The following is a 19,346-nucleotide window of genomic DNA, read 5'->3' on the forward strand; positions in this document are numbered from 1 at the left end:
TACCTTTGGTCAAATGATCATGAGTTATATTTTATGCCCACACAAGCAACTTAATAAACCATAATAAACTAAAAGCTGTTATAACTTAACAGATTTTCTGGTTCCCCTTTATCCAATTCTAGTCCCTCTTTTTGGGGCCCTGACCACATCTTTTTGCCTCAGCGTGCCCTTTGTACAGAAAAACAAGTTTAGCAGGAGTTAAAACTTTTGCTTCTAGCTAAGGGCCTACTTTTACTTTATTTTCAGAAAAAAGCCTGGGGCCTTGGGTAAGGTGGGGTCGGGGGGGTTTCCCTATCACTGTCAGAGTGGTTAAGCACTAGAATAAATTGCCTAGGGAGGTTGTGAAATCTCCATCATTGGAGATTTTTAAGAGCAGGTTGGACAAACACCTGTCCGTGATGGTCTAGATCATACTTAGTCCTGCCTTGAGTGCAGGGGACTGGACTAGATGACCTCTCAAGGTCCCTTCCAGTTCTATGATTCTATTCTATGATTCTATGTACAACACTAGCTGGTATCTCCTGATTTCCACCTGCACTGAGAGGTGTCTGTCTGTCCTCTGGTGCCAATGCCACTATCCAAAGCCATTGCCTGTGCCCTGCTGTGGGTAGTTTCCTGCTTCTCGGACTGGAGCTGTGCTTCTGCCACTCTGAAACAACGTGTCATCCCATGACAATGCTCAGCTGCGTCTTGAATCTCTGGGTTCACACCTCACTCATGTTTCTGTCTGGTCTGACCCTATTCACCAAGGTCTAGTGTAGCTCCCAATGACATCACCCCTCAAAGCTTTCTCTAGTTATCCTGCTCATCATCCTCTTCTTCCTCATCTTCTACCTTCCATGAGGATCACACCATTGCTCATGATACCATGCCAAACAAATGGGTTCTGATTTCCATATGGCTAATTTGAAGGCGTGTCTAAACATCAGCATCAACCCCGCCATCTACTTCCTAGTCAGCAGCCACAGGAGGTGGTGATGCAGGGAGTCCATCAAGGTTGTGCTCCAGAGAGTCTTCGTAGATGAGGTAGAGCCAACAGAGAAGGGGGATGCTGTGGACAAGGTTGTCTGAAACCCCATGGTGCTCAGCCTGGGAAAAGCGCCCAGAGAAAGGGAGAGGAGGGTAATTGCAGTCACTCATGCAGGAAATGTGCTCATTGAAAGCTACAGGAATTCAACAGAAGATAAGCATGTTTTTCAGCTCAAACAGGTTCTCACTGTCTAGTATTGACTGGAGTGGGAATCAGGAGACTTCACTTCCAACGCTGGCTCTGCAACTTACCTATTCTGTGGCCTTGGACAAGGCCCTGATCCTCTCTCTGCCTCTGTTTCCCCTCACACTCTTTTTCTATTTAGATTGTAAGCTTTTTGTGAAAGAGACTTTTTGTTCTTTATTTGTACAGTACCTAGCACATTGGGATGCTGGTCCATGACTGAGACTCCTATATAAACTCTCTGGGGCAGAAGCCATCAGTTGCTACGTGCTTGTACAGCACCTACTACAGTGAAGACCTGATCTTGGCTGGGGCTGCTAGATGCTACTTGTATAACATGATGAAGCTTAATTTGTGATTGGGACTTGCGGCATATCTCAGTGATCTCCAGGCACATGGTGGAGGATGTGATGGGTTGGATCACAGAAACCCCCTTGGGGCTGCCAACTGATGTGCCGAGACTACTTCTATCTCAGCTTTCCTGCCCTGGCAGCTTAGGACTTCAGTTCCCTGCCTGGTTTGAGCCAGACCCGCTAGCCTGCTTCACACCCAGACCCAGGTCTAAATCACATCCCCCCTAACAGCTGTAGGATTGACTGAAAGCAGCTTACAGACGTGTTCCTGTCTTTAACACTCAGACTTTAACACTTTATAACATATTCGGGATTAATCAATAAGTAAAAAGTGATTTCATTAAATACAGAAAGTAGGATTTAAGTGGTTCCAAGTAGTAACAGACAGAACAAAGTGAATTACCAAGTAAAATAAAATAGAACACGCAAGTCTATGTCTAAGAAAACTGAATACAGATATAACCTCACCAGTTCCAATAAACTTCCTTTTACAGACTAGTCTTCTGCTAGTGTGGGTCCAGCACTCACTCACACCCCCTGTAGTTACTGTCCTTTGGTCCAATTTCTTTCAGGTATCCTTTGGGGTGGAAAGACTATCTCTTTAGCCAGCTGAAGCAGGGCCTCCCAGAGCAGGGGGCAAGTGGAGCAATTTGCCCCAGACCCCACAGAGGCCCCCACAAGAATGGCTGAGGCTCACCCCTGCCATTCCCCCATGTCCTGAACAGCGCTGCAGCCGCATGGCTGGTGGGGGAGGTGGCTGAGCTCCACCCCACTCAGAGCTGCGTGGTAAGGGGGAGTGACTGCGAGCTCCGAGCCCAGCGGCTCCTCGCCTTACCATGCGACTCTGAGCGGGGAGGAGCTCAGGCTCCCCTGGAGCGACGCGGCTGCAGCGCTGTTAAGGGCTGCTTCTGGACACGTGCTGAGTCGGGGGTAAGCGGCTGGGGCTGGGGGGGTTAGATAAGGGACAGGGAGTCCTGAGGACAGTCAGGGGACAGGGAGGGAGGATTGGATGGGGCACAGATTCAGGGGGGCGGTCAGGGGACAGGGAAGGGGGGGTTGGTTTGGGAGGGTCTCAGGGGACAAGAAGCAGGATGGGTCAGGGATTCTAAAAAAATTCTCATTTCATTTGAAATGTTTAGCAGGGTTTTTATCTGTTTGTTTGTTTTTGTTTTTCTGCTTCTTGGTGAAACAAGAAGCCTCCAAGGTTTTCAATTTGTTGTTACCCCTCTACCCCGCCTCCTTTTTCTCCCTCTTTACCTTTTTCTCTCCCCGCCCTGAGAAGGAAAAGGAGGCCAGGAGAAGGAAAGCCCAAGAGAGGAAAAGCTCAATGAAAACCATTTTTAAAGACTCTAATTTAAGTGGAAAACAAAAGTTGAATGAAACAACATTTTACTACACATTTTTCTTAAATGTTGTTTTGATTGAACAAAAAACATCACCCAGCTTTATTTGTAACCGCACAGGCTTCTGTATGTTCCTTATACCTAGCCTGAATGGCCCACTGGCCTGAATTCAGTCTCATAGGGGGCACCTGCTAAATATAGCTTGCTTACCTTAACTCTTAGCTTCTCACCCAGCCTCTGTCTCAGTGCCTAGATATCTGACTGAAACTGTTACTTTTGCTGGATGGCATCAGCACATTCCTCCTTCTGACCTATAACTGAGTCACTCCTTGGGCAAAGAAGAAAAATAGTGTTTCTGCTCTTCAGATTAACCACAAGATTTTTCTCCATTATTTTAGCCAAGTATGTGCTTGGCCTGCCTTCTATGGCTCAGTCATGTGAAGGTAGGTGAAATAGTGGGTGAAAAACTGGTTGAAGGACAATAATCAAGGAATGGTTATCAATGATACGCTTTCAGACTGGGGAAGTGTGTCCAGCAGGTCCCACAGGGGTCCAGTACTATTCAATATTTTCATAAATCAATCGGATAATACAGTTGAAAGTTCACTTATGCAATTTGCAGATGACATCAGGCTGGGAGGGGTTGAAAGCACTTTGGAGGACAGGATTAGAATTTGAAATGCCCTTGATAAATTGGAGGATTGGTCTGAAATCAGCAGATGAAATTCAGTAAAAACAAGTGCAAAGTACTACACTTAGGAATGAAAAATCAAATGCATAACTACAAAATGGGGAATAACCAGCTAGGCAATAGTACTGCTGGACAGAATCTGAGGATTATAGTGAATCACAAAGTGAATATGTCAACAATATGATGCAGCTACAAAAGAGACTAATATCATACTAGGTTGTTATGACATATGTTGCAACCTTGTGCAGTATCTCTGGGGATATATACTGTATTAAGCTTATGAATGGTTTATGTACCACTGTGGGCCAGAGACTGTATGCAACTTGGGGCAGTGGAGGAGAGTGAGGGGGAATGATACCACAGCTCCTCCAGGAACTAAAAGCAGTGGATGGTGATTTAAGGTGAATCACTCAGGTTGTAAAAACCTCCAGAGAGGTACCATGCCTGGGGACACTTGCATAAACCAGTTCAAACTAGGTCTTCCATAGACCAACTGACTAAGAAAGGATGTTTGACATAAAAAGTCTGCATTTAAACTGACTCAGGGCCTTCTTTTGATTCAGCAAGCAGACAAGTCCTTCTGACCAAAGAGGCAACCCTTCCAGAAGGGCTGGAAGGACTTTGACTTACTGGGTCCCCCATCAGATTGAGCGGTGACATCTGATAAGCTTTTAGAGTGTGTCATAAACATATAGTTAAGGGTTAATTCCTCTTTTACCTGTAAAGGGTTAAGAAGATCACATAACCTAGCTGACATGTGACCAACAGGACCAATACGGAGACAAGATACTTTCAAATTTGGGAGGGCGGAAACTCTTTGTCTGTCTGTTGTTGTGTGTGCTTTTGCCAGAGAAGATCAAGGAGGCAAGCCATCTAACTCCATTAAAATTCAAAAGTTTTGGATTTTTTTAAGCAGAATTTCTTTATTGTTTCTTTAAACAATTAAACACAGCAAGCAGCAAATATTTGGCCACACACTTCTGAAACCCCAAATCATGTTCAGGTTTTGGCAGACTTATTTCAGCTTTTCAATTAAAAAAAAACACAAGAAATTTTAAAGGAAAGCAGACATTGTCCGTGATTTTTTCTGCTTTTTAAAAAACCCTAGTTTTTGATCCAAAAAATGTTTTGACAGAAAATATTTGTCCAATCTTTTTAATGAGGTTTAGTGCCTTTTAGCACTAGCTGATGCTGAGAATCAGTGACACCTTGTAAAGGTGACTTGAAAAGAAATTTTCTCAAAACTGGGTTTGTGCTGAGATGCGGAAGGTTTTCAAATGTTTATTTTTCCCAGGGGGCAAGTGGGGCAATTTTCCCCAAGCCCCACAGGGGCCTCCACAAGAATACAGTATTCTATAGTATTGCAACTTTTTTTTATGGAAGGGGCCCCCAAAATTGCTTTGCCCCAGGCCTCCTGAATCTTCTGGGCGGCCCTGAGCTGAAGACTAAATGGAGGGGTATCCGAGGGGTTTAAGTAGACTTTCTCTTGTGGGTGGAGACCTCCTCCTCACTCCTATGCAAAGTCCAACCTTAAGAAGAGTTTTGGAGTCACATGAACAAGTCATATATCCATGCATGACTCAGTTTTTACCAGCCAAGCAACATTCCTGGGAAGGTTTAGATGTGGATTGTGCCATCTCCAAGTTCATTGTTAGCTTAAGTGGTTTTTGACTGGGCACTTAATTTGCACTTTTCTCAAGGAGCTGACCAAATGTTCTACTAGGCTAGTTAAAATCAAGGCAGTACACAGCCAATATTCATAACTTCAAATACAAAAATGATACATGCATACAAATAGGATGAATACATTCAGTAGATCATAACCTTTACAGAGATACGTTACATGGCATATGTAGCCTAAAACATATTCCAGTTATGTCATACAATCATAAGCATATTCCACAAAGCCTTATGGGAGGCACCATAACAGAGGACATTCTGTATTACCATATGTGTGGGAATCCATCTTTTTAAGCATCTTCTTGTATAGCTCTTGTATTGGTTTGTATTGACTGCACTGTGAAATCTGATGATAGAGGTAGGGAGAAGGCCCTGTACCTGCTAGGACTTTCCTTAGACATCTTCCATAAGAGCTATATTGTGTCTTTAAGCCCAGCCTTTAGTGAGGATTTGCATGTAAGCTACATCACCTCTGTAAGTTGTCCCAGGCAGTCATGTGCCTTAGAGATACCACTGAGACACAATCCCTCCCTTGCTTACCCCTTCTTCTGTAAAGATAGCAATTTGCGTATACGAGCCAGAAAATTCTGGCATACAGCCTGCCTCTCACATTGGCACAGCTGTCTCACCTCCTCCAGCAGACAGTAGTGGATGTACAACACCTACTCACTCCGGTGCATCTGGAGCCAATGTCCAGTCTTCCCAGAAGGGGCGTAAATTGGGGAGTCCTCATTTCCCTGCATGGTATGTAACCCATGTCACAATCTATCCCTAAATCAGCTGAAGAGGGAGTTTTGAGGCTTGAGATAGGAAGGGAGTGATTTTCTTAGTATAGATGGGTCTTGCGGGTGAGGAACTGTTTATAGTTTCCTGATATATTCTCATCCGCATATCTACAATCAATGGACACTTGAATGTGATGCCCAGTCTTGGACCCAGGAACAATCACTGACCTCCTTAAAGCCAATAGATTTGCAAAGTGCCTTCCCTCTTGCTCAACAGGAGCAATCAAATCCCCTTTATATAATAAAGACAGTAAAGATTAGCTCCTGAGGCACTAGGCTGCATGGTAGGTCAGAGCCAAGTTGTGTGGACTAAGGGTTTTCCCTGCAGGCAAATGCAGGAGAGGAAGTCTTTCATTGTCAACCTTATGAGATACGCAGAAAAACTGTACTACTGCAATCCAGAAGGGATGTGGGATGCAAGGCAAGTAATCCTGCAGAATATCTTCAACCTATCTGTCAGTATGCAGGTAAATTAGCTGTGTTCTACACATTGGGTAGGCATGTCTCCCTCTAGTGACAGGGCAACATAGAGGAAAGCAGCTTGCTACTTCCAGCTGCATGAATTATTCCTCTAACTCAAGTGCTTTTGCTGATGGTCCTGGGTTCTATCTCTGCAGATGTCTCTAAGTGGAATCATTACATGTATAGTTCTGAAACTTGTAAACAACATGATGTGTGATATTACATTGCATTTGACATTGAAAGCATTTCCACTTAGAAACGTGTGAATAATTCACTGGCAATTCCTAAAAATTGAGGAAAAAATAATAAACTAAAAATAAGTGTTTCTGAAATTTTGAATGAATCAAAAAGATGGTTGGAATGATTTGGTGAAACTGACACAAAATACTGAAAATAAAAGTTTTGGCAGAAAAATTTTGCCCAGTTCTATTTCCACTATCCCTTCCAACATGAGAGATCAGTGTTCCATGATTGAAGATATAAAAAAACTACTGATCCAGCAATGTAAGTATGGCTGAATGTCTGTTGTGCATGAGAAGAGGACGTCTCTCATGACTGTGACCAATGCTGTATCTGTGTAATGTCCCCAGCCAGCAGGGTTCCCTGATGTTGACAGTGGATGGGAGGAGTTGGAGGTGGTTCTTTGCTAGGTTCTCAATTGATTCACTCAGCAATGGGATGTGAGACACTGGCTGTTAGCTTGCAAGGTCAGATGCTCTCAGACCAGTTATGAAATTTCCTCGGAATATTTTGTGGCCTTGATTTTTCAAGTGGCTCTCCATTTCTTTAGGAAACCTGCTCAGTCAGTGTTCTTTGCCCATAAAAAGGAGATAGGAAGCAATTAAAATAGCAGAGCCCTGTTATCAACTTTATGAGACCTTTCAGTAACAAAGAGAAGAAATCATGATGGAAAGATTGCTGTGTCTGGCTCTACATATTGTGAATATGGCATTTGGGGCCAGGATTTAGGGCTGGATTGACTTGTTGGACATGGAACAGAAAATTACAGGGTACTTCTGAGTCTCTTAATAACAATTACAGTGTTGCAAAACGTTCAAGTAATTGATTCTGCACGGAGCAACTGATAAGAAGCTAGAGGTAAGGAATTTCTCTAACAGATTTGCTTTACCAGAGCTTCTGCAAAACTGTCATTCAAACCTCAGAGCATCAGAAGGAAGGTGAGCATTTTGTGGGTGAAAATTATCCTCTTTTCAGCCCTCTGATGTTTTCTATGTTCTCTTCCATTCCCACAGCTCTGCCCATGCCCCTCAATCCTACACCCACCCACCCCGCGCAGCCCTCTGCTATTCCAGATCTGGGCTTTGCCCCTGTCCTGCCAATGTGCTTTAATCCTAACTCAAAAAACCGCTCCTGCTACTGCCACCTTGGGCTCCCTGCCCCCTCCTCTTCCAATATCTCTCAATTCTGAACTGCAGCCCTGCTTCTATTCCAATCCTGATCTCCCCACAATATACACACACAGCTCTGCCACCTCACTCCTGATCTTCTTGGGACTGCAGTCTCTGACATTCATTTTATCTTTTGCCCTGAGATTTCCAAAGAAGGAAGACCAGCCTTGTCACCCTCTGCACCAAAAATCCTCTAATTTCTCCCTTTTATATTTATCTCTGTGTATATTTCTAATAAATGCTTATTGGTATCCGGATATTTCAGGAAGAGGCACTAATTACTAGCAAATCCGAGTTCCCACCATGATCCAGAGTCACTAATACACATCCCTCTTATCTCTATTTGCAGGTGTGTTTATGAGAGAGAGATAAAGAGGGAGCTGGAAATTGTCATTCCACAGCAGAGGTTTCAATATGACTGAGCTTATCATGACGTCCCCGCTTCCTGAAAAGATAAGCTTGCATTATTACATATTATTTAATGATTCCAGTAGCTTTAATGACACAGACCTAGCTGAAGATCAGGATCGATGTTTCATTCCAATAGTTGTGATCAGCTCTATTTCTCTTTTCATTTGCCTGGTTGGACTGGTGGGGAACGGGATGGTTCTTTGGTTCCTCGGCTTCCCCGTTAAGAAGGAACCCTTCACCATCTACATCCTCAACTTGGCTATTGCTGACTTTGGTTTCCTCCTGTGCATGGTTGCCTTCTTGATTATTATCATCTTATATTTACATATGGACTTTCTTGTAGGGTTTGTCGTCATAGAGGCAATCCAGTGGGTGGCGCTGTTTATATACAACACTGGTCTGTATCTCCTGACAGACATCAGCATTCACAGATGTCTGTCCGTCCTTTACCCCATCTGGTACCGATGTCACCATCCAAAAAACCTGTCTTCCATTGTGTGTGCTCTGCTCTGGGCTCTCTCCATCCTGGTGACTCGACTGGAGTGCTATTTCTGCATCAATGACTATGACTGTTCCAAAATGACCATATTCAGCTGTGTCTTGAGTTTCCTAATTTTCACTCCACTCATGGTTCTATCCAGCCTAGACCCTGTTCATCAAGGTCCGGTGTAGCTCACATCGACGCTAATCAACAAAGCTCTATATTGTCATTATGGTCACCATCCTTTTCTTCCTCATGTTCGCCCTTCCACCAAGAGTCATAGTGCTGATGGCCTTCCTTAATCACTCCATGATACACCTCTTTGTCATGTCTTTAGTTATCCTGCTGCCCTGCATGAACAGCAGCATTAACTCCTTCCTCTACTTCTTAATCGGGAGACATGGAAAACAGCAATTGAGAGAGCCCCTCAGGGAGGTTTTCCAGAGAATCTTCAATGAGAAGGCTGGTCCACAAGAGAAAAGGCCCACCAAACAAGTAAAATAGCCAGCCACTCAGAATCTTACAGAGCATGTGCAAGGCCTGGTAGATCTTCAAAGTTAATGATGCTACCCTTGCAAGATTCCACTTAATGCTACAGCACTTTAATAAATGAGAAATAGAGCGAGCCAAAAAAATTTCCAGCAAAATATTTTTTCATTGGAAAACAGGGTTTTGTTGGCAATCAAAATTTTTCATTCAAAAATTTCAGCACCAACAAAATGTTTTGATTTGAAATTATAGGCTCTTCCCCACCATCCAACAGTTTATGTAATTGTTTTCCAATGGGCAATGGAAGTGAGGGAATTTTTTCATTGTTTTACTGTTTGTTTACCTTTCCCTGGTTAAATTATAAAGGTAATTAAAAGTAAATTCGCCCTCTAATATGTTTTTCACACTGCTGCATTGTGCTCCCATCTCGTTCAGAATTTATCAGTGATAAAATACAGCAGCATCAGATGCCACTGGGTTTAATATTTCCAATTTAATATTTCTTATTCATTGGTCCCGGCTGCTGAGAAAAGATACTTGCATGTGCATTATTGTAATTAAAAAGCACAATGGACAAGGGAGATGAGAGGTACAACAAAGCATACTAGTCCTCACAGGCAACTGTTGCAAGAAGCAGGTGGCTGTACATCAGGCAATAATTTCATGACATCTGGAGTTGGATGAGAATCATCAAAAATGATTGAGCCTGGTTTCACTGATAATTTTTAACAACAATACATAATTTGCTACAAACACACTCCTATGATTGGTTCTCTAAGACTACACACTCTGTGCACTTACAATGTGCTATGCACATTTTAACTCTCAGAACAGCTCTGTAGGAAATGATGATTTCCTCCACTTTCCAAACAGGGAACAGGAGGCAGAAAAAAGAGGGATGACTAAGGGTTTGTCTATACAGGGAGTTATTCTGGAATTGCTATTCCTGATGAAGTGTGTGTGGATTATCGTATTCTGGAATAAATGCCTTACTTCAAACTAGTTTAATCTAGTTTGGAAGTGAATTAAACTAATTCAGTTGAAGGCACACTTATTCCAGAATAAGAGCATCCACACAAGGAGTTAACCAAGAATAGTTAATCCACTTTAAATTCTCACCCTACCTTATTCTGGATTAATTCTCAGGTGTAGACAAACCCTTATTCAAAAATGCAAAGTGAGGCAGTGGCCAACTCTGGGAGCAGAAATCAAGAGTACCTAGAGCCCTGCTCTGGGTTCATAATCACTCTCACAGCCACAAGAGATCCCATGGGCTTATTGCTTGCCTGTTGACCCTTGCAGTCCCCTAGTGTGTGTAAGGACACTGGGGCTTGGTCTACGCTACGGGGATAGATCAAATTTAAAACCGAATGTGTCCACACAACCAGCCCCAACTGGGAGGGAGAGAGAGCTCAGTGGTTTGAACATTGGCCAGCATAAACCCAGGGCTGTGAGTTCAATCCTTGAAGTGGGGATTTGGGGATTACTCCTCCTTTGAGCAGGGGGTTAGACTAGATGATCTCCTGAGGTCCCTTCCAATCCTAATAATCTATGATACCATGAACCCCCTTCCATCAACCTAAAGGGCTCTTAAAATCAACTTTGTACTCCTCCCTGGCAAGGGAAGTAGCATTAAAATTGAATTTGGGGTAGTGCAGAAGCAAATCAACACTATTGGCTCCAGGAACTATCCCAGAGTGCTCCATTGTGACTGCTCTGGACAGCACTTTGAACTCCAATGCACTAACCAGGTAAACAGGACAAAGCCTCAGGAACTTTTAAATTTCATTTCCTGTTTGGTCAGCATGGCAAACTCAGCAGCACAGGTGACCATGCAGTCCCCTCTGAATCATAGAGCGTAGAATGTTTCTACACTCCCCCTATCATCTCCATCCCTGACATTATCGCAGATTAGAATGCAAAAAAAACGCACTCGTGATGACATGTTTTCCAAGCTCTTGCAGTCCTCCTGTACTGATAGGGCACAGCTTAATGCATGGAGGCATTCAGTGGCAGGAAAGATTTAATGAGCACAAAGAGCAGAGGCAGGACACAATGCTGAGGCTAATGTGGGAGCAAACAGACATGATGATGGGTCTGTTGGGGGAGCAAATGGACATGATGAAGCATCTGTTGGAACTGCAGGAAAGCCAGCAAGAGCACAGACCCCACTGCATCCACAGTTATGCCCTCCTCCCCATGTCCCATAGCCTCCTCACCCAGATCCACAAGAATGCATGGCGGGAGGTTCCAGGCACCCAGCCACTCCACTGCAGAGGATGACCCAAGCAACAGAAGGCTGTCATTCAAACAGTTTGATTTTTAGTGTGGCTACAATAAGCAATGTGGCCTTGTCCTTTCCTCCTCCCTCACCCCACCCAAGCTACCTCATCCATTTTCTCATTTTCTTTAATTAATAAAGAAAGAATGCATGGTTTCAAAACAATAGTTACTTTTTTCAAAGCGGGGAGAGTGGTTGGCTTACAGGGAATTAAAATCAGCAAAGGGGGCAGGTTTGCATCAAGAACAAACACAACTGTCACATGGAAGCCTGGCCAGTCATGAAACTGGTTTTCAAAGCATCTCTGATGCGCAGCATGCCTTGCTGTGCTCTTCTAATCCTCCTGGTGTCTGGCGCAAAACGATTGTCTGCTGTTGCTTTCACAGAGGGAGGGGCGACTGATGACATGTACCCCAAACCACCCGCAACAATGTTTTTGCCCCATCAGGCAATGGGAGTTTAACCCAGAATTCCAACAGGCAGCAGAGACTTCTGGAACTGTGGGATAGCTACCCACAATGCACTGCTCTGTAAGTAAATGCTAGCAATTGTAGCCAACTTAATTTGACTTAATGCATTTAGTGTGGACATGTGCAATCGACTGTATAAAATCAATTTCTAAAAATTGACTTCTATAAGATTGACCTAATTTAGTAGTAGTGTAGACATACCCTGTGAACTACTGCAGTCCATTGGATTGTGTTCCCAGCTGTGGTACTGCGTAATTCAGAAGGTAATGATGAATTTACAGTAGCTTGGTATAAGTTGAACCCTTTAGACTTACATAAAGGAGAAACTAAGGGGGTGTGTGGCTTGTGCGATTGGGTCCAGTCAGCCCTAAAGGGCACTCCAACTTGTATGTGACTGTGTGCTCCTGAAATCTGACCCTCAGTTCCTCTGAAATACCAGCCCCTGGGTTCCCACTCCCCACAGCCCTGCTAATACCACTCAGTCCTGACTTTCAGCTCCCTGCTATTCCAGTCCTGGGCTCCTCATACACAGCTCTGAATCTCAATATGTACTCTCCTGCTAGTCCAGTTCTGGGCTACTTCATCTTACCTCTACTGATGACCTTCAGCCCCCTGATATCTCAGCCCTGGGATCTCCTGCCCTCTCACAATCTGTTGATGCCCCTCAATCCTGATCCACAGCTCACCTGCCATCCTAGCCCTGGGCTCCCCTTAGTGCTGGGTTTACAATGGCACCAGTGGTGCCATGGAGCCAGGCCAATGCTCAGAAGGGCCCCCAGCCTGCTCCACTTGTACTGCACCCTGAGACCTTGCTGGCTCCCCCGCCCACCATTTGTTCCTCTCAGCCTGTCTGCTGGCAGGCTGAGGGCTCCTGTTCGCCCCTGTTCCCACCCCCCTGCTTCTCTCTGCCCCAGTACACCTCTGTCTCCGGGCAGTATCTGCTTCCCACCGTCTGTGGGGCCCCACCTGTCTCCCCAGAGCTGATCCACCTGGGAGTAGTGCAGAAGCCTGGCCAGTCTCAGGTCTCAGCCGGTGGGGGGGGGACGACTGTGGAGGGGAAAGGAGATGGCTTGGCTGGGCCTCTCCAGACAAGTGGGTCCTCAGGGAGACTGGCCGGGGCAGGCCCTGGCCTGACTGATTGCACCACTCCCAAGGGGCTCGAGCAATTCCCTGACCTGGGGCCAGCCCTGGCCGTGCTGCCAGCTCAGCCTGGCAGACAGTTGCCTCCCAGCAAGGCTGGTGAGTGTGGCCAGGAGGCAGTGGGTGGAGGAGGGGTCTCTTAGGGGTCTGGGGGCGGGGGTTGCTGGTCTATGAGGGGTCAGAAATATGAGTGTGTGTTGGGGCACTAGGGAGTGGGGGGTGCTGGGCAGTTGTGGTGAGGCTGTGAGCAGTGGTGGTGTTGTGCAGGTCGCTGTGCATTTGTGGAGGGATCTAGGTAGGGTGCTGGGCATAGTGGGTCCAGAAGGGCTCTGGTCATAAGGAATCTAGGGGAGTTGGGCTGTGTGGTGGAGCATAGGCCTGCCCCCGAGGGAAAGGGGCATGCAGGCAGCACAGGGCCAGGTGGGCCACTGTGCATCTGGCAACTGCTGGTTTGTAAATAGTGCCCTTGCATTGGGCTGGGCATAGTGGGGCCACTCCTGCCATGCCATGCTCCATTGCCCCTGGCTGGCCCCTTGCTCTGGGGACTGACTTGCCTGCACCATGCTCCACTGCCTCCATGGGGGCCCACAAATACGTTTGGCTCCAGGCACACAAAAGGTTAATCTGGCCCTGGCCTCCCCCAAGTGAGCTCAAACAAATTCTGCAGCAAACACTTCCATACAATCCAGGACTTCCCCTAAACTCATTTCTCATCAGGGGATTCCATGAAACACATGTTCTTTTGTGCCCTGAGGTCCCCAGAGAAGAAAGACTGGCTCAGTCACCTTTGCACCAGAAATACCCTCGCAGTTTACCTGAATACCTATCAATCAGGCTCAACAGTCCTGCTCCTGAGCAGGGCCGGCTCTGGCTTTTTTGCTGCCCCAAGCAAAAAAAAAAAAGGGCAGGGGGGGCTGCCAGAGCAGCAAAGCGGGGGGAGGAGGGAACAAAACCAAAAAAATGGCACGGTTGGAGCAGCAAAGCGGGGAGGGCAGGAAACAAACAAGACGCAGCTGGAGCGCAAAAGCACAGGGGGAAAAAAAAGCTGCGGCACGGCCAGAGCGGCAAAGCAGGGGGAAAAATATAAATAACAACACTGTGCGGAGCGGCAAAGCAGGGAAGGGGAAAAAACCCACAAATGGCGCGGCAGGAGCAGCAAAGCAGGGGGAGGAGGGAGAAATGGCACGGTCGGCAAAGCAAGGAACAAAAAACAAAACAAAAAGCCAGAGCCAGGGTTCAGGGGAACTCCCTGTGCTGCAGACTGCGAACGCGATCTAATGAGGAGGAGGGGGAGGGAGAGAAGGAGGGCGGCCAGAGCTTCAGCGGGCGCTCACCCCGCAGCCCCGACCTCCGCGCCACCTGCCGGGAGGGCTCTGCACCGCTCCGGCTGGATGGGAGGGAAGGACGCGGGCTGCCAGATCAGGGAACCAAAAATAAAAAACACCTGCTCTGCCCCCCTAGGATTGGGTAGAATGCCTCCCAGTAGAATCTGCCGCCCCAAGCACGAGCTTGCTCGGCTGGTACCTGGAGCCGGGCATGTCCTGAGGCTGGGGTGGGGCTGCCATTACTAGCCAGGCACAACCCTCGGTATGTCAGTCACTGATTCGTATCCATCTCCTCTGGGGGGTGGGGGTGAAAGAAGAAGAGGCAGAGAAAAAGACCAGCAGTGGAGGTTTCATGGTGACAGAGCTGATCATGATGAGCCTGCCTCCAACAGAGAAGAGACAGGGAGACTGCTCACTCCCCAACAATTCCAGTGGGTACAATGTTACGGACCTATCTGAACATAGGGTTAACTGTCCTGCATGGAATACAGCAGTAACTCCTCTACTTGTGATCAGGACCATCTCTCAGCTCATCTGACTGGTCAGCCTGCTGAGGAATGGGATCGTCTTCTGGTTCCTTGGCTTTCTCATTAAGAGGAACTCTGTCATCTTCTACCTCCTGAACCTGGCCATCACTGACTCTGCCTTTCTCCACTGCATGGCTGTTTTCTTGCTCATTATATTTTTATATTTACAATTGTGCTTCTCAATGGTAACTTGCTGTAATGAGATTAAATTAAGAAGGGGAAAATGTAGATTGAATATCAGGAAAAAATGAAACATTTCATATTGATTTGACCTTCATAAAGTGTTTGAAAATTTTCATATAAAACAATATTTTTTCAAAAAAGTTGTTTGAAATGATGTTGCACTCCAAAAATGTTGAAACTGGACATTTTGACATTATCAAAATGTTTCATTTTTTTAAACAAATTTTTTTTTGACGACACATTTTTCAAAAATTTTGATTTTTACAGAAATGACATTACTTGTTGAAAACCTCATTTTGACAAAAAAAAAATCTTACCAGTTCACAGTGTGACCTTCTTTTCTTTTCTTTTCTTCTCTGCAAAGAAGTAGTTACTATTTCAGCTCGCTAGAGGGAGGGTAGGAAGTTGGCAACCATGGGGCTGGTATGGAAGACTTCATTAGGGCAGACATTCCTGCATGTGGACACATACACCCTTAATGAGAAGCTGGAAACTCCTGACCAATTAGTAGTGAGTTCTATCAGGAGTACAAAACTGGCAGCCAGCTTGAGCACAAGTGAGAAACTGTCCAGCCCTGCAGCTGCCAGGAGTAATCCATGCTGAATCTATGGGTTGGATCTTAGTACAGTTTCCTGTAATTTTACAGAAGTATGTAGGAGTGAGACAGGAGGCATTTAGCTGGAGACTTGTAGTACCCTCTGATTACCCTCCGATCTCTCTGAGGGGTACCAAAAGAAACTGCACCATCTGCTCAAGAAACTCCCTGAAGAAGCATAGGAATAAATTTATACTTACACACCCTTTGAGCCCTGACTTACCTACATGTCTCCAGCTTTCATCCAGACCACATCACACGATCCATTGTCTACAGCCAAGCCCTCAGATACAACCGCATTTGCTCCAATCCCTCAGACAGAGACAAACACCTACAGGATCTCTATCAGGCATGCTCAAAACTACAGTCCCACCTGGAGAAGTGAAGAAACAGATTAACAGAGCCAGAAGGGTACCCAGAAGTCACCTATTACAGGATAGGCCCAACAAAAAAAAGTAACAGAAACCACTAGCCATCACCAACAGCCCCCAACTAAAACTTCTAAAGCGCATCATCAAGGATCTACAACCTATCCTGAAGGATGATCCATCACTCTCACAGACCTTGGGAGACAGGTCAGTCGTCACTTACAGACAGCCCCCTAATCTGAAGCAAATACTCCCCAGCAACTACACATCACAGAACAGAAACACTAATCCAGGAACCAACCCCTGCCACAAACCCCGTTGCCATCTCTGTCTGCATATTTATTCAAGGGACACCATCATAGAACTCAACCACATCAGACACACCATCAAGGGCTCATTCACCTGTACATCTACCAGTGTGATATATGCCATCATGTCCCAGCAATGCGCCTCTGCCATGTAAATTGGCCAAACCAGACAATCTCTATGCAAAAGAATAAATGTACACAAATCAGACATCAAGAATCGTAACATTCAAAAAATAGTAGGAGAGCACTTCAATCTCCCTGGACATTCAATAACAGACTTAAAAGTTGCCATTCATCACCAAAAAATCTTCAAAACCAGACTTCAATGAGAAATTGCAGAACTGGAATTAATTTGCAAACTTGACACCATCAAATTAGGCCTGAACGAAGACTGGGGGTGGCTGTGTCACTACAAACAATAATTTTCCCTCTGTTGATACTCCACCTTCTTGTCAACTGCTGGGAATGGGCCACATCCACCCTAATTGAATTGGCCTCATTAGCCTTGACCCCTGCACTTGGTAAGGCAACTCCCATCTTTTCACGTACTGTATACTTATACCTGCTTACTGCATTTTCTAGTCCATGCATCTGATGAAGTGGTTATATCCCACAAAAGCTTATGTCCAAATAAATTTGTTAGTCTTTAACGTGCCACAAGGACTCTTCATTGCTTTTACTGATACAGACTAACACAGCTACCCTTCTGAAACCTGCTAATTGAGTGTATGTATGCAATTGTCTTATGGTAAAGACTAGTATGGGATCCCTAGAAGACAGAAAGAAAAGAAAGAAAGAAAGAATCCTATTATAATTTCCACTTTTAGTATTTAGAGGACTCTCATACAAAATCCAGCTGTAGGATATGAATTCATGGTCTGTGCAAATATTTTGTAAGATAGAGGAATTTTGTAGCACAGATTTGGTAAGTAACTTGACTAATTTCCCCCAGTATAGATTGTACCAGCACCAGTAGATATCATGTAGCGTTTGCGAGGGGCCTATCTCTACCTCATGATACTTAGGGTCAACACATCTTTTTTCCATCTTAAAGGGAGGATTGTTTCATAATAAGCTTTAAAAATATTCTTGCTCAGCCACATGTTTCAGCACTGTCCAGCAGCAGAGAGTCCCACAGTTAATGGCTATGTAATAATGTTTAGCACCCCTATGCCATGTTACCTCTCCAAAGTTAAGTCAAGAGTAGAGCTGGTGAGAAATGGATGTTGTAGACATTTTTTTTACCATTATTTTGTTGATTTTCCAACAACCTGAATCAAAACACTTTGGTTGGTTAAACTCAACAAAAAAAATGTTTCAAGTCAATTTGACACTATATTGCATCTGGCTAGGGTGCCATGGAGACTTATAGGAGTTGTATTTGGCGTGCTTCATTACCCTATTCTCTCCGATGGGCCTGGCTTCTTGCTTGGACTACACATTCCACGATGCACCATAGTATCTCCACTGAAGGAGTGGAAATTCTTATTTTGACTCAGCTCCACTCTTGAAATAAATAATGAATCTTTATAATCTTTATAAAGAGTCTTTAATGAATGCTTTATATGAAGCAGCAAAATACAGCCAGTGGTTCAAATTTAGGACTTCCATTTCTGTACTTATTCCTTTAGGCCATATGTGTGCCTCATATATTAGGTACATGAAGGCTCCTTGAAGTATGTTAGCAGATATGCTTGCATTCATCTTAATGTTCAGGTTCAGGGTGAAAAAGTGATCCAATTCTCTTTAATTTAGGTCTATTCAATTTCTGATTACCATGGATTTTCACACCAGACAATACCCAAAAGTTACATGAAGTAAACAGAGAAAATAATAAACTCAGCCCAAGGATTTTTCTTTATTATCTCACCAACATTTTTGGTGCACTGACACCTGTCAAGAAACTGTTATTTGGTCTAATAACCTTTTCAGGGCATCCTCCACCTCCTTGTTCCTCAGGTTGTAGATAAGAGGATTCAGCATGGGGATCACCACTGTGTAGAACACTGAGATTTATTTTGTCCCGGTCCAGCGAGTAACTAGAAATTGGCCTGACATACATAAAGACTGTGGTGCCATAGAATATCATGACAGCTGTCAGGTGGAAGGCACAGGTGGAGAAGGCTTTGCGTCTGCCCCTAGTGGAGCGGATCCTCAGGATGGTGGAGATGATATAGATATAGGAAACCAGAATCTTCAATGAGGTGATGATGCCGTGAAATGTACCAAAGGTACAAAGCACTATCTCATTGCTGTAGGCATCAGAGCAGGAGAGCTGTATCAGTGGGAGGATGTCACAGAAATAATGATTGATGACATTAGAGCTGCAGAAGGACAGTCGAAAGGTGGAAATAGTTTGTGCCAGTGCATGGACAAAGCCAATGAGATACAAGCCAGACACCAACTGAGCACAGACTCTGCGGGACATGATGACCATATAGAGTAGTGGGTTACAGATGGTCACGTAATGGTCATAGGCCATCACTGCCAACAGGAGGCATTCAACACTCGCTGTGAGCACAAAACAGAACAGCTGTGCGATGCACCCACCAAATGAAATGGCTCTCCTCTCAGTTAGGAAATCCACCAGCATCTTGGGGGTGATGGTTGAGGAGTAGCAGAAATCCACAAAATCCAAATTACTGAGGAAATAGTACATAGGGGTGTGGAGCCGGGGGTCGACCCTGATCAACATGATCATCCCAGGTTTCCCACCAAGGTGATCAGCTACATCACTAAGAGGAGCAGAAAGCAGATGGCCTTCATCTCTGGGCTTTCTGTTAATCCTGAGAGAACAAACTCAGTCACCAGGGTGTGATTTCCCCCAACCAT

General features: G+C 45.0%; 1 protein-coding gene and 2 pseudogenes across 1 annotated transcript; 2 read left to right on the top strand and 1 right to left on the bottom strand.

Annotated features, from left to right (window-relative positions):
• Positions 1–497: 497 nt before the first annotated feature.
• LOC115651255 lies at positions 498–1,071 on the top strand (annotated as a pseudogene).
• Positions 1,072–8,350: 7,279 nt separating this feature from the next.
• Positions 8,351–9,332, top strand: LOC115651587 (mas-related G-protein coupled receptor member H-like). Its single transcript, XM_030562656.1, is given in 2 exon segments — positions 8,351–8,992; positions 8,994–9,332. Coding segments are annotated over 2 exon segments (981 nt in total).
• Positions 9,333–18,410: 9,078 nt separating this feature from the next.
• On the bottom strand, positions 18,411–19,346 carry LOC115650721 (annotated as a pseudogene).

The sequence above is a fragment of the Gopherus evgoodei genome, chromosome 4, assembly GCF_007399415.2.
Source record: "Gopherus evgoodei ecotype Sinaloan lineage chromosome 4, rGopEvg1_v1.p, whole genome shotgun sequence".
Taxonomy (NCBI): domain Eukaryota; kingdom Metazoa; phylum Chordata; order Testudines; family Testudinidae; genus Gopherus; species Gopherus evgoodei.